Source organism: Choloepus didactylus, chromosome 9 (genome assembly GCF_015220235.1).
Source record: "Choloepus didactylus isolate mChoDid1 chromosome 9, mChoDid1.pri, whole genome shotgun sequence".
In the NCBI taxonomy this organism is placed as follows: domain Eukaryota; kingdom Metazoa; phylum Chordata; class Mammalia; order Pilosa; family Megalonychidae; genus Choloepus; species Choloepus didactylus.
Window position 1 is genome coordinate 88,574,735 of NC_051315.1, and position 16,771 is coordinate 88,591,505.

General features: G+C 39.0%; 1 protein-coding gene across 4 annotated transcripts in view; it reads right to left on the bottom strand.

Moving 5' to 3' along the window:
* ANKRD44 (ankyrin repeat domain 44) overlaps positions 1–16,771 on the bottom strand; it is a 351,473-nt gene that overhangs the window by 198,474 nt on the left and 136,228 nt on the right. For all 4 annotated transcript variants that reach the window (XM_037848889.1, XM_037848890.1, XM_037848888.1 and 1 more), the window contains exon 2: positions 10,887–10,970. In XM_037848889.1, the coding sequence (XP_037704817.1) occupies positions 10,887–10,970 (84 nt within the window). The remainder of the gene's footprint in view (positions 1–10,886; positions 10,971–16,771) is intronic.

The following is a 16,771-nucleotide window of genomic DNA, read 5'->3' on the forward strand; positions in this document are numbered from 1 at the left end:
TAGAATATGATTATCATGGACTGGGTTGGGAGTAGAGAATAGGGAGTTAATACTTAATTTGTACAGAATTTCTATTTAGATTGTAAAGTTTTGGAAATGAATAGTGGTGATGATAGCACATTATTGTGAGTACAATTACATCACTGAATTATATATGTGAATGTGGTTAAAAGGGGAAATTTTAGGTTATATATGTTACTAGAATAAAAATTAAAAGAGAAAACATAGGACTATATAACACAGTGAACCCTATTGTAGATGATGGGCTAAAGTTAAGAGTACAAGTATAAGAATGTTCTTTCATTAATTATAACAAATGTATGACACTAATACAAGGGGTTAATAATAGGGCAGTATATGGGGAAAAATACACCTAATATAAACTATGGACTATAGTTAATAGTACAATTTTAATATTCTCTCATCAGTTGTAACAAAGGTACCACACTAATGCTAAGTGTCAACCTTCGGGGGTATATAAGAACACTGCGTTATTTTCAATGATATTTCTATAAATCTACAACTTCTCTAAGAAAAGTTTTTAAAAAGTTTATTATCATGCCCATTTTAATGACAAGGAACTGAGACCAAAGTAGGTTAATTAGCTTGCTAAAGGAAACACAGAGCCCAAGGCTTCTGTCTTTGAGCCCGGTGTTCTTTTCCCCACACCATAGTTGTTTTTCAGTGTGATTGATATGGATTACGTACCAATAAATAAAATATATCAAGCTGGGACATAAAGGGCTTGGTTGTGAAGGAGTTAAATCAGAAACTCTGAATAGCTGTGCATGTGATAGTGAAAGTCAGAAAGGGGGTTAGGAAGCAGGACTAAAAGAGAAAGAGAGGCAGGCTATGTTACACTCGAAGGACTTTAGAAATTATACAGTGAAAACCCCACAGATACTGCCCTAGAATGCCAGGAATATCATTTTAATCAGAAAGCTAGAAAGTGACACAATTATAAACAGCTATGAAACCTCCTCGTGAAAAATCCCACCCACACACTCCCAGGCTTCTATCCTAATTTATCAACATGTATATTTAAAATCTTTGTTGTTGTTGTTGTTGTTTTTAAGTCAGTGTTTCAAGATTGCAATAGTAACAGTACCTCTATAAAACCAACTCAAAAGGCCTTCTAATTGTCATAATTGTACAGTTATTCAACATCTGAAACCTAAAGTGATATATCCTTGGTACAAATCAGGGCTGGCACAATGAATTTATCTAAAATATACCTTAAATGCTCTTAATTTTATCTTATCTTTTAATAATAATCTGGCTATATGGTTATCTCTGCCCGATTCATTTTTACAGTGTAAGAGTTATCTCTTTTCTACGTAACTTTTTTAATCTTTTCTGATTATAAGAATATTCTTATTGCAAAAGATATGAAAATTAAAAAAAAAAGGTGTCTGGGAACTCTTTTACTTGATTTCTATCCTAAGCAAAACGAAAAATCAAGAATTATTTTTTCATAATTTTTTATATGAAATGTGATTCCTACACCTAAGTAAAAAGAATTTAAATTTATGATATTGCCAGCTGGAGTTCCACCCACACACATTTTCAGTCCTCAATATCAAAGGATTTTCCTCCCAAAATTACCCCCAAAAGGGAGAGGCATGGTGGTAGAGGAAAGGAACTCTACTGAGATGTCAATAGCTCCTACCACCATCACTTCCCCAAGCCCCGGCTAATAACACAAGAAAGGCCCTTGTAATGTAATGAAAGATAGGATTACTTCTCTGCTTGTCACTGTGAGTGATAAGGACCATGCCACTGAAGTACACTCTATAGTTATTCAAACAAATAAATCCAGTGGGTGCATTTTAAAAGTCATAGCGTTACACTAAATATGAGCAACTTTGGAAGCCGGTTTGTGGCTTTCCCGTTTTCTTAAAAAAAAAATACATTTATTTGTTTTTACCATTTATAAACATAATTCATGGTCAGAATAAAAATTTTAATAATGCATAGATGAATAAAGAAGAAAACAAAAATCCAACTATCCAGATTTAACTATAATTAACCTTTTGGTGAACATGCTTCTAGACTTCTTATATTCTTAGATATATACACATATATACTGTTTAACTGGCTTTTTCACTCAAAAATACATCTAGTAGATCTTATGTATCAATAAATAAGTAAACATAAATATAAGTAATATAAATATAAGTAAATAAAGTAAATATAAATATAAGTAATAAAAATATAAGTAAAAAATAGTACAAATCATCTGTTGGGGATTGAATCACTGTCCCTCACAAAAGGCATGTTCAGGTCCCAACCCCTGGTCCTGAGGGTGTGAACCCATTTATAACGAAAACCTTTGAAGATGTATTAGTTAAGGTGTGCCCAGACTGAATGAGGGTGGACCTCAACTCAATATGGCTGAAGTCCTTATACACAAGAAGTGGACACGCAAAAAAAGCCATGGGAGCAGCCAGAAGCTAAAAGCCAATGGAAACCAGAAAGGACAAGATACAGTCATGTGCACTGCCATGTGACAGAAAAACCAAGGACCAAGGATCGCCAGCAGCCAGCCACAGAAACTCAATCCTTGGACAGAAAGCAATACCTTGCTAAGCCTAATTTTGGGCTTCTCCTAGACTCAAAACCATGAGCCAATAAATTCCCATTGTTTAAGCCATCTCTTGTATTTGTTTTAGCAGCTGGGGAACTAAAACTTGACCCTTTTTAAAGATAGCATGATATTACCACATGTGGATGTACTACAACATATTTAAGAAATTACCTACAGGCTATTTCCAATTTCTTGTTATTATAAATCACATGGCTATAAACATCTTTTTGCATATATATAGTTATCCAATTTTTTTTCTGTGCCAGTAACACTGTTTTAATTGCCATATTTTTATAATTTGTTTTAATATTGTTTATGAAAGTCTCTCCTTGTTGATTTTCTTCTTCGTAGTTTTCTAGCTAGTTTCACATGTGTATTCCTCTAGATAAAGTTTAGAATTATTTTATCACATTTCCTTGTCCCCGACCCAACTGCTACCACCCAATTCAACTGCATTAAGTTTATAAGTTAATGTAAAACAATTGGCATCTTAATTGAGTCTTCTTCTCATGTAAGAAAAATGTTGCATTTATTCACATTTCCATCCTGTCCCCAAATTTAACATCTAACATAAAAACGTGTCATATCCTTTATCCTGGAGATGTTCACATCCTCAAGCTGTTTAAAAACACATCTTGTAAATCACTAGAGTTTTCTTTTGTGTGTACCATTATACTTGGAATAGTTTGTTTATGCAGCTTCAAAGCATCCATCTCTGATACCAGGAGGGTTCAAGTCAATGCCATTGTAAGATTTCTCCCATAGAGAGGCTGGCTCTCTGGCCTCCTCGGCCAGTACTGGAGACATGTGGCCTCTTTGTGCTGACCATCTCCCAGAGGATAATTAGGAATGATGCTCACCAGACATACCTTTGCACATTTTAAATGGCCATGAAGCCACATCTCTGCAGCGTGCTCAGTGGCATCTGGAGCTCGTGAATCACTCTCTGTAGAACACAGGCCGTGGCTTCCAAACCACAGCCCCAATCCCGGGCAGTGGTCCAACAAGGGGGAAGCATGTGACAGTACTGCCAGGCATGTGCTGAGAGACAGGAGCCCACCCCAGGACACAAAGCACCCCTCCCAGGCCTGTGATGGGACCACCAGCCTCCCTCTGCCAGCGCGCCAGAAGTGCTGTCAAGTCCTGGTCAAGCTTCGGACTGGGGTTTTCTCTTTCTAGGTGCAGGTGGCCAGAAAAACCGCAATTACCGAGTATTTACTGATCTCATCCATGGTTAGCAAAACAGTGGCCTACAGAACGGATTTGGCCTACAGAAGTATTTTCTTTGGCCTGCACAACGTTGGACAATTTTTTTGGAACCAACATTTAACAACTTAGGAATTTCACATAAAAAGTCAGATTTCCTGTATTTTCTCTTGAAGTCTGGACCACCCTGAGCCATCATTCCTGCTCGGCCACACCGGGCAACAGCTGGAAGTTCATCACATCCACTGACTTTGAGCTTCTTTCCTTTATGGTACCTGAGTTTGCCACGCCTTCCTACAGCTTCCCTATTCCCAAAAGTTTCCAAATTTGGTCTAACATAGAGGGTGCTTTCCTGTATTTTCTCTTGAAGTCTGGACCACCCTGAGCCATCATTCCTGCTCGGCCACACCGGGCAACAGCTGGAAGTTCATCACATCCACTGACTTTGAGCTTCTTTCCTTTATGGTACCTGAGTTTGCCACGCCTTCCTACAGCTTCCCTATTCCCAAAAGTTTCCAAATTTGGTCTAACATAGAGGGTGCCCAGCTCTTAAAGCTGGCAAAACATCTCAGGTCTCCATTCTCATATTAAACTCTTAATAAAAAAGAAAAAAATCAAGTAAGATATATTTGGATGAGGGAAAATACATAAAAATCTAGATGCTTGAAAAAGCTGTGCTATATAGTTAGTATGTCTGATGTTCAAAGAAACTTGACATGATAGGCTCAGCTGAGAAAAATTTAAAGACATGAAAGGTATCTTTCCAAGTTCTTTAAGTAAAGCCATACTTGAGCCCTCCTGGGTGATTAAAATAATATATTCTATTTTTAAAAGAAAAATACAACACCATTAAACACACACACACACACACACACACACACACACACACACATACACACAGGAACAAATCAGAAGCTTACTATTGATAATTTTGTCTTATTTATTAAAAAAAAAAAAATCCCTCAACACACAATGTCAGTTTTTTTCTTACTTGGATCTTTTTATATCTATTATTATTTGCTCATTTATATATTAATTTATTGACTTACTTGGGTCTTGATACTAGCAGGCCATCCCCTGAATTAATGCCCTTAGTCAAGAACTGCCATTTAATGGTTTTCTCCCTTTTTTTTTCATTACAACTTCTTTGCCAACATAAGCTTAGCTTTCACCTCAAGATTTATTTTATTATATTCACATATGCACCATTACACTTGGGTCAAGTCCTATTAGAGCAAATAATAACATTAACAGCCTGACAAAATTATTTTGTCATATAAAAAAGATTGATTAAAATAAGCAACTGGGGGACAATCGAACTGTAGAAAAACATTTTTGATAAAATTGGGCAAAATAAAATTAAAAATTATATTAGATGATACTAAGGAATTATTGGTTAATTTTGTTTGGTATGGTAATGGTGTTATGAAATAGATGACGAAAGAGAGAGAGAGGAGGGGGGAGGGAGAGAGATTCTTTTCTATTAGAGTTACTTTAAAAATAGAAATAAACACCATGGTTTTGCTCTCATGTGAAACTTACAAGTCTTAGAATTGTAGTCTTTCAAGTCATAAGAGACTTTAAACATCACCTAGTCCGGGCATGGGAAGAAGGTTTCAATTTGCACACCAACTCTAATTTAATGGTGCTGTTTAGAGAAGAAATTTTGGCCTCATTCAGACTCAAAGGAAAAAAAGTGTTGTGAACCAATAGCAATGACTGCCAGGGGAACAAGACAGGAGAAAGTGATAGTTATTAGAACCTCCAGCCTAGTGGTCTTTCAGAGAGCTCATTACCTGCCAAGTCAACTCATTAGTTCACTAGACAGCTCTGTCTATTGAAGTGTAATTTCTTCTTTTTAGAGCTGAAATCTTATTTTCTGTAGCTTACAACCATGTGGCATAATGGTAGCTCTGGTTCCATTTTAACATGACAGTGCTTGAACTACTGAGTACAGTCTCATGTCCTTCCGAAGTCCAATTGGACTCACCTGGTGGACTCATCTGGCATGGTTCCATCATTGTCTTCACCACTTGTCAGTGATAGATGCCAATTTGTCTCTGTTCTGCTCTAGCATGGGCATATTTGTGTGTGAGACTGTCCTACTGACATCATGTTGTCATAAACATAATCCCCAAAATGCCTTTATTGAATTCAAATTTTAGTTTTCAGAATCCTGCATTCATTTTGAGTTCAGATGCTATTCTCTACCCTGAGTTCCATTTGGTTAATCTGATAGAGGCTTCTAAAAACTTTCTAGTTATCAGCTACATCTGGGTCAATTTAAATGGATTTTCCAAAGCGTACAACTGTTATCCTGCATTTTAGTCATTCACTCAACACTGCAAGGAATGGACTGGGCAATTGAGTGAATGAGAATGAATGAGCAACTATGTCATCCAGCACATAGTCTCTCAAAAGAAATAAAGCACAGACATAAATAACTCAAGTGGAAGTTGGAAATGATCAGTGAAGACAGAGCTACAGGAGTTGAGAGAAGAGGTAGGTTTCTTTGGCTGGGTTGTAGAGGTGGTAGAGAAGGCAGCAGAAAGAAAGTGATATTAGGACAACTTTGAGGAGGAAGTAGTAGGTCTGGAAGGGGTAGGTGGGTTTCAAACAAGAGGAGAAGTGAGAAAAAGGATGAGAAAATAGAGTAAATGCCAATGGGTCGAGTAATTTGGTTTATTTGAAGAGCAGGGCTCATGAATGCTAGTATTGGGAAATAATGTTTGGAAAAACACAAAGAGGCGATGCTGAATGAAATTGAATTCTAGATCAGAATGAGTAAATCAGAAGATTTTAGTCCATAGTACATATGATCGATCAAAAACATAGAAGAGAGCAGGAAGAAAAAAGGAAGACAGAAAACCCAGGGACCTAAGACAGAAAATAAATAAATGGGATGAAGAGGGAAAAGCAAAGGGTGAGATAGAAAGAAGACAAATATTGTCATCTAAGAAACAGGTGGCTCCTTCACTATTTATTTCCTTTCCTTGACATTTACATGTTCTCATTAGCAGCCTCTCTTTCCTTGTGAAATCAATCTCCAGGCTTAGATTTCTAATCCTTATTTATCTTCCATCTTCCTATGCCCTTTTTCCCCAAATGACCCAATTCATCCCCAGCAAAACAGTCAATATGACTGATCCCCAAGGAGTGTTAGCAAAAGAAAAGTATGACATTCAGAGGACAGCTCCATGTCTCCAAAATGCCTGAGGAGAGGGTGGGTGATCAGATGACCTTTTTTGTCCTCACTTGAGGGAAGGGAAAGGGGGATGTGGATCCGGAGCCTGAACTGATGAGAGTGGAAGGAAAGGGACTGTGAAGGCTGACAAGCCACATGACCCACCTAAGGAATACAGCCCCCCTGCATTTGCTCATTCATTCATTCAACCACAGGGAATTCATTCATTCAAGCCAACAGGAAAGAGTGGGGATTAAGGCACACATCCAAAAGCCCACAAATACAAACCAAATTCCTATTTATCTCTCAGGTCTCAGTTTGCACCTCACTTCATCAGAAAGGTCACCCAGACTCTCCTGATTAACCTAGGCCTCTACATAACATCCTGGATTTTCCCTTTCAAAAATACAGGGTGATTTCTCATTTGATGCCTTCTTTGCCATGCTATATGCTGTGTGGTAGTTTGAAGCTGTTATGGACCCCCCAAAAAGGCATGTTCTTTTAATCCATTCCTGTGGGTGCAGACCCATTATAGGTGGGACCTTTTGATTAGGTTATTTCAGTTGAGATGTGACCCACCTCATTCAAGGTGGGTCTTAATCTGCTTACCGGAGTCTTTATAAGTGGATAAAACACATACAGAAACTAAGAGATGAAATTTAGAGAGGCACCCAGAGAAGTTTAGAGAAAAGTCCCCAGAGAAGCTGAGAGAGAACACACAGAAAACAGAGAGGAAGCCAGAAGCTAAAAGTAATGAAACCTGGGAGAGAAGGACCAGCGCATGCTGGCCATGTGCCTTCCCGTGTGACAGAGATGTCCCGGAAGCCAGAAACCTGTCTCCACAGTCCAGTTATCATTCTGTTGCTGTCTTCAGTCAGACATTTTCATAGCCTTCCTATTGTAAATTATAAGCTAATAAATCCCCATCGTAAAAGCCAACCCACTTCTGGTATGTTGCTTCTGGCAGCTTTGGCAAACCAAAACAAGCTCCATGTAGGAAAGCTCTGTCTTCTCACTGCTAGATCCCTAGCATTTAGCATGGGGTCTGGAACTCAGTAAATAGTTGTTGAATGAATAAAGAATTTCACAAAAAGTAAGTGTATCACTTGAATTCCCTAGAATTTTGTAAGAAATTGGTGTGGCCAAGACTGCAAACTACCCACCAAAAATCTATGTTCACCAATTCTTTGGGGCACAGGGCTAGACTAATTTCTCAGCATCCCTCTGGTTCTCTATGGTCTTGTGTCAATAGCCAATAGGACATGAGTGGAAATGAAGTATGTCAGGTTCAAGCGGACCCATAAAAATCCCCCTACACTTTTCCTCCATGTTCTTTTTCCCTTCTGGCAGGTGGACTGGTGATGAGCCCCGGGGTGATCTTGGAAGCCACATGGTGACACCTGGGACCCTAAGTGGAGAAGCACCATCACTCTAGCCTGTTCATAAAAGAAATAAACTTTCTTTATGTTTGAGCATCACACAGTTAGGGATCTATGTGTTACAGTAATTAGCCCACCTAACTAATTCAGTAATACAGTTGGATTACAGCTAAAGTAAAGCTCTCCTAACCTTTACCAACCAGCAACTGTTTGTCACTGTCCCAGGAGAAATAAAAGCCATTCAGAGGTCAGCACAATCTTTCTTGGTGTGTGTGACTCTGAACAAAAAGTCTGTTTGCTCACAATCATCAGCAAAAGATAGTAACCTTGCCTTGGGCTTACCTGGGCTTGGGCCACAGTCACAAAACAGGCTGGGCAAATTTCAGTGATGTCAGAACCCTGGACAGTGAGCTTGCTTGCCTTACCTCGTCTCAGAAACACAGGCCACGTCCCAAATCCTGGGCAAATACCCAACTGTCTTCTAGAGTAGCCTGTCCTGGACCTTGTCTGTGCTTACCTTGCAAAAATGTCACAAAGCATCATCCTGTTGTTTCCAGTGCCACCTGGGGAGAAGCTGCCAAAAAGCAACACAAACTTGCACTGCCACGGAACAATGGCTGCACCAAATGACCCGCCTTCTGAATAAAGCACTCAACCAACCAGATAGAGATACAGCCTAGACATACTTAATTTCCCCGTGGATGTGTTTGCCTTTTTCTGTTGTTTCAACTTAATACTAGAGACTTCAGAGAGCACTTCTCTCCTTGATGGACTTGAACATTTAGATAATTGAGTTACATTAAGAGAATTAGTAGCATGTACTGCACATAATTGCTTATTCAGTTCAGGTCTAAGCAACTATTTAAAAAGGCAAATTATTGACTACCTCTTTCCAAATTTTTTTTCATTGCCATTTGGTTTGTTTGTTTCAAGACCTTCCAGATCCAATGGTTCCTAATCTTTGGGGATCACAGACCATTTTAAGAATCTGATGTAATGCCTTGAACCTTTTCATAGAAAAATACGTGTGTGTGCAAGTGCACATATGTATTACTAGAGTTTCAGAGGGTCTTCAGCATACTTTGCTCATCCATTGACCCCAGATTCATGGACTCTCTAGGACAGGGATCAGCAAACTTCTTCTGTAAAGGGCCAGACAGTAAATATCTTGGGCCACATACAGTCTCCATTGAAACTACTCAGCTCTGCTACTATAGTAGAAAAGTAGCCAGAGACAATACGTAAATGAATGAGTGTGGCTGCTTTCCAATAAAACTTTATTTATGAACACTAAAATTCAAATTTTCATATAATTTTCATGTGTGTGCTAATTTGAATCTCTTTGTACCCCAGAGAAGTCATATTCTTTTAATCCAATCTTGTGGGAGCAGACTAATTGTGAGTGGGATCTTTTGATGAGGTTGTTTCAATGGAGATGTGACCCATGCAATTGTGGGTGGGACCTTTTGATTAGACTATTTCCATGGAGATGTGACCCCGCCCATTCAAGGTGGATCTTAATTAGTTTACTGGAGTCCTTAAGAGAGCTCAGGGGAAGAGAGAGAGGGAGAGAGAGCTCAGAGCCGACGCAGACCCAGACACTTGGAGATGCAGACAGAAGACATTTGGAAATGCTAAGCTAAGAGATGAAGCCCAGAGTTTGCCCCAGAGAAGCTAAGTAAGAACCCATAGGCGCTTACAGAGAAAGTCACTGGAATCAGAAGCTGAAAGCAACACAACCTGGGAGCAAAAGACCAGCAGATGCCATCCAGGTGCCTTCCCAGCTGACAGAGGTTTCCAGATGCCATTGGCCTTTCTTCAGTGAAGGCATCCTCTTGCTGGTGCCTTAGATTGGATACTTTTATGGCCTTAGAACTGTAAATTTGTAACCTAACAAATCCCTTTATAAAAGCCAATCCATTTCTGGTATATTACATGCCGGCAGCTTTAGCTACCCAGAAAAATCTGTCACAAAGCATTTTTCCTTTGATTGTTTTCAACCATTTAAAAATGTGAAAACCATTCACAGCTGGCAGCCTGTACAAAAATGGGTAACAAGCCAACCCCTGCTGTGGAGCAAAAGTTCCAGAGGTCCATGACTTTCAATGAGGAAAATATTACAGCTTTATTTCCACTAACTTCTCATTGAAGTGTTGTGTTTCCTTCAATTATGAATGGAGGCAACAAACCATATAGTATCAGCAGTACCTGTGACTGTCACCAGTAGAAATCACAGTTGGTGCAGAATATTGATTATGATAAAAATATTGATTATGACCAACACTGTTTGAAATTACTATATCACAAATCGGATTTTTGATATTTTGATAACTGTATTTCAACATAATTGATTTCCTTTCTGATCTTATATTGTATCTCATGGATATAAAAACAGTATTATGAGAGGTGGCCTGGAGGTTTGCCGGAATGCCAAAAGGGATCTACGGTACAGAAAAGATTAACAGCCCCTTTCCCAGGTTAAGGGGGCCTAGGAAGGCAAAACCCTCTCCACAAGCAGGGTGTCTCTTACCAGAGCATTCACATCTTCAGTTTTGTGGATGAGCATCCGGATCTCCTCTGGGTCACCACTAAAGATTGCTTGGACCAGTGGTGGCTGTAAACACACAAGAATAGGAATTAGAATATAATTCCACACATTGGCTTGCATTAAGATGAGGATTCCTAGAAGTAGATTTGTTCCCGACAAGTTTTCTCAGCAATTATCAGTTGGCAGAGAGAGACGAATAAGACTCAGATCCTGCCTTCACTAGAAATCTACTGGGGGAGATATTTGCATAATATAATCTGAAAGCCATGACGTCTACCCTGGGGCTATGAACTAAAGTGAGTGTAACATGAAAATCACCCATAGTTATCCTCAAAAGTTCCTTAAATTCCCTGTCAAAAAAACCACCAGATATGTGGATTTGTGTATACAGCCCCCAATCATGCCTTCACCTCTTATTAGAAAGTACTCCTTGGTAGCCTCAAACAATTCCATTCCTAGAGGATGCTAATCCCCACATTTCCGGTCACCTGAACCTTTCGTAGTCAGTGGTTGGAAAAACCTGGAAATCATTCACTCACACTTTCCATAGCATTAGCCAATAAGCACTGACTTTTAGACGTCATTGCATCCATTGCCCATTTAAAGTAAGGGACACAATGGGGCAGTGGGGAGTAAGAGGAGGATGTTGCTGAGCTCTTATTATTGAATTCACCTACATTAAACCATACGCCCAACATATAGAAGGATTTATAAATTTTGATGGAAATATAGCCAAAAGAGCAACTAGTTTTGCTTGGGTGGGCAGTAGGGTGGGGAGAAGAGTATATCCAGAAAGGCTTCATGGAAGGCACCTTAATGAATGAGTATGAGTTTGCTGGTGGAGAAAGAAGGGCCTCCCAGGCAGAAGGAAATAAGATGTGCAAAGGTTGTGGCTATGCAAAGAATATGATATGTCAGTAATATAGTCATCAACCAGGTGACTGGAGTGTAGGGTGCAAGAGGGAAAGTGATGGGCTCTGGGATTGACATTGGGCATGCCCCACATGGTGAAGGCTCCTGTTCAAAGCCAACTCTGCCACTTGCCAGCTATATGCTGAACCCATCTTCCACATGTAGTCTGGGGGTGAGCATAATAATAATTCCCTTGCTTCCCATAGGACTGTTATCAGTATCAAATAAGTTAATACATTGGAAAACCCTCTGTCAACCATACAACCCTATATAAATAATAGATGCTTTCATTAAAAAATATTTATCTATGTCAATATGAAATGTTAGACCTTTTTCTTTCCCAAAACACACACACATTCACTCAAAACTTTTGGAAACACTTTAGTCCTAATAAGCAATTAGACAATGGCAGTTTCCCAAAATTGTCTGAGCATAAGAATCACCTGAGATGCTTGTTAAAACAAGATTCCCAGATCCCTTCCCTAGAGAGTCTGATTTAGTTCATCTAGAATGAGGGCCTAAGGATCTAGATTTTCAATAAGTGCCCACCTAATTCTTATGAAGTGGTGAACACTGGCCTCAGATAAAATCATTAGCATCACTTGCCTTGACTTCTAGCTGTGCTATTTACTTGAGAATTTGAGTTCTCATTTTCCCTATAATCCTTCTTGTCTCTTTTGTACCCTTCTGTTGCCTCTCATACAGGCTTTGATGGTGTTTATTTCTAGTATGGGGGTCCAATATAAGGATTATCAATAGGATAAAACAAACTTCTTTGAGGAAACACTATGTGTTACATGTTAAATTGAAGATAACTATTTTAACATGCCAGGAATTTATCTGCAGTTTCCCCTGCTGCCACAAAAGATTCCAGCAAATGGGCAGTTGTATCTTTTTTCTCCAAAATGTTCCCTCAATTCTACCTCCTTGCCGAGGTGTATGGTTGAAAATAGCTTCTCAAATCGTCAACAATTAGGTAGCAGGAAAGCAGCCGTGAAAAGAGCATGTTTCCAGTGGTTCAGTCTCAGTGGGTTGCTCTGTCTAAAGACAAGCCGATCTGTCAAACCCTTGATGACTTCCTACTAACCAAGCCAAGTCTCCCGGTTGCATCTGCTCTGCAGCGAGAACCACATTTCAGATAAGTCACAGAGTCAGAAATAAATTCAGCATTTCTACAAAAATATTGAATCTTTGTTTATCTGTTACATAATTCTCTAATTATCTGCTGTGCTTGTGGCCAAATGTGTGTGTATTTCTGCCCTTTTGAACCTTGAAGAGAAAACAAACTCCCTCAACCGTAGGGTGGCAAATAGAGGCAGAGTCTGACAAAATTTTCATGTTAAATCTAGTTGGTCAATCAACAGTTGAGAATTTACGATTACATGGAACAAACCCATCCCAGTAGTTAATGCACCACTGGTCACTGTAAGGGAACACATCTAGGAGAGCAAAGCCTCTCATCCCTTGTGAGTGTAAGGAGTGTGTAGAGATATTGTGTTGCATTCATTCAGCCCTCACACTTCTCAAGAAAGACAATCATTCCAAGCTATGGCTGGAATGTTCCCAAGGAGAGCTGCCCTGACAAAGCTACCAGAGAGGGATGACAGCGCAGTTCCTCAGCACGGAGTAGTGTGCAAGCCTCCCCTAATACCTCAGGGCTTTCTTCTTCCTTCATTCTTCTTTGAAAGTTGCACAGAATTCCCAGGAAGGAGTGGTATGCAGACATTCCCAAACACCTCTGGGTCTAGGTCTGCTAAAAGCTGCTTTATGGAGTACTGTCAATGCACAGAATCTCCAGCATCCACTTGGGAAGAAGAAACTGAGACGTCATAACTCTTTCAAGGCTCCAGTCACACACATACACATACATACATGTCCCTGCCTTCATTTGTACATGTGCGTGCACATGTACCTATACTCATGTTCGTATGCACATAGATACATGTTAATCACATGTAAACCCCATATACTCCCTGTGGAAAAGTGTCTGTTTTCCAAAGCCCAAAGCCTCACTAGGGGACACCTCTAGCCCAGCTGTATCCAACCATCATGGAATTCCAAACCAGAACTTCACAGATACACACACTGCTTGCACAGAAGCTGTGTGTTTGCATGGATGTAATTCTTGAACTAAATTACTGTGACTTCGTAAACAAGTAGTATTTATTTTAAAATATTGTGGATGTTTCTTTTTTCTTCAGACTCCCAAATAAAACATGCCTTGGAGAGCCCTTTGGCATTGCGTATTATTAGAATTTTAATCAGAATCAGAGTCTGTTGTTTTATTTTTCCCCAGGTAAACCCTTAACCTGAGAATAAGTATTTGGAAAAAGACATATTCAAAGACTGTCTCTATTGCACGATTTTAACAAAGGAGGAATATTCTAATTACAATAGTCTTACTCATATGTATCAAGGACTTATTCTCCATAAACCATTAATTTGGCAGCCATTATAACTCCTTCAGCTTTTACCTTAACCTTGATAAGGCTTATATAAGCAAAGCCTTACCAGCAAAAAAAAACCCACAAAAAAACAGAGTCCTAAGCCTTGACATGTATGGTATTTCTTTTTGAAGTTTCACACATTTTAGCACTAGCTGAAATACACACAAAACAGGAGTGCTTTGGTGTGTGGTAGGGGACAAAATTGAACAAACACAAAATTATATAACAAGGGTCAAAGTCGTGAGGAAAAAAATTGTGGCAGCAAAACAAAGAGATTCGGATGCCGTGAATCATTGATCCTCATTCCCTAAAGAAATTTAAATTCTTCAGCGAGGTATGCCATTATCTCAGCTTCAATTACTGGAGTTTTCTAAGTATGCTTGGTAGCTGTAAACTAGAAATGATTGCTGCACACTGTGGATACTGGCACAGTCCCTGAGGTAGATTCGGAAGACAGAAGGTATCTCCTGAGTTTACTTTGCCACCGGCACAAATGGGATTCGTTCTTCAGGTGCAACCTGTCCTCACCTTTCGATATCACCAACTACCAGCCTCCCACCATCTTTTCCAGGAGTGTTGACGATGGCCTTCTAAGGGTCTGTCTGCCAGGCTGAGAACATTTGACCCCTCTAAGGCAGAAATGCACAGCAGAGAGGCCCCTTGAATTTGACAGCCATTATAAATCTCGTAGCTTTTCCTTTAACCTTGCTAACCTAAAAGATTATTGGCAGAAAGCCATTTTCTCTACCCATATCCTGATATACTATATCAGCCCATTCAATGTGATGTTTTTCCTTTTAATCCTCACTTTTTGAAAACAAATTGGGAAAATAACTGATTTCCAAAAATAAGACGCTCAATTGAAACTGTATTAATGATACTATCTTCTCAAACTTTGAAGCAAATGTACAGTTCCACTAGGGGGAGCAAGATGGTAATTTGTTACCTGGGAGATAAGAGTAAATGTGCAGGTTGTGTAATTAAGAGAAAGTAGTTGAATGATCCACTTTATTCAAGACATAAAAGAACTCAAGCTTCCAGGGAAGCTCTTAGTCCTAAACAAACACACACTATGTACATCAAATAAAAAAAGACCTTTCCTATTAATCCCTGAGGGTCTAGGTCTTAAGGAAACTAGAATAAAGTTATCTAAAAGCCAGGTGCTAAAGTATCATTTTCATCACTAGCAAAACCCCATTCCATTATTTCCTCAAGTCCACCAAAGGAAAAATGATGCTAGCGGCATCAGACATGACAGCAGTTTAAGAATAAAGCCCATCACTTGTTGTGTGCTAAGGAGAGCGCTCAGCTGGTTTACAGTCCACTCCATCCTGCAATGAAGTCATCATTTCCCCCCAAAATCCCCCAGTGAAACCATTTTTTTTTCTAAAACCGTTGCATAGTACACTTTCCTTTCATCAGAGTTGCATGTTCTTTACTAATAAATTGATGTTGGAAGATAAGCAAAGTGATATAGACTACCACCAAGCATCAGTAACTACCATCATAGGTAGGAAGCCAAAGAAGCATGAAGAAGACACTCCGGCATTTAGTTCCAAATTCCTGGTGTACTGCTTATCTTTTTCTGATTAGTTTAGGAAATTAAATACTCAAGTCTAAAAGAAAGAACCTTACATTCTAATCAGGAGTGGGACTTGGGAATCAATCAATAGCCAAGAGGGAAAAAAAATGACATTCCTAAACATCTGCCCTTACTTGGGCATGCTGAGGATGGTAGATCATTAAAGTGAGATGGGAGCATATTATTGGTGGCTAATAGCTGATGCAGCAATCATTGGCCATATGAAGGTATCAACTTATAGGAACAAGATGAAACACTTCATTAGGCAACAACTAGCTTTTGCATGGGGCTGCCAGCACTTACGTCTTTGCAAAAGGATAATAAAAATTTGTTCAAGTCACTAGATTTAATGGACAAAACTTGTTAGCTATATTCATATGAGTCTTGCTGTGTGATATGCTGAAAGGATGCCATTTAGTGCTTCCTGAATCTAGATCACTCTTCACTTGGGGAGATGTTCATTCCATCACAGAAAAATAATGATGATCATAAAGTCAAAATCTGTCTCCCTTAAGTACCATCAAAACTACACAAAGGACACTGAAAACCTCATAAACATTTTTTTTAAAAATCAGGGTGTGAGACAGACTACACATCTGAAAATGAAACTATCTCCTACAAGCAATGCTACAGAATCAACATCTATATTTCCAATTATTAAGAGACAGAAAAAACATATACCTAAACTTTATGAAAAAGGAACTATATTTAACCAGAAAATTAGAAATTAATTTAAAAAAAAATTTTTTTCTTCACATACCATAAAATCCATCCAAAGTGTACAATCAAAGGCTCTGGGAATAATCACAGAGCTGCGTATTCATCACCACAATCAATCCGAGAACATTCTTAAGAGAAATTAATTTTTTATCTATTATTTTCCAAAACACAAATAACACATAGACATTGTGAAATAATTATTCAAG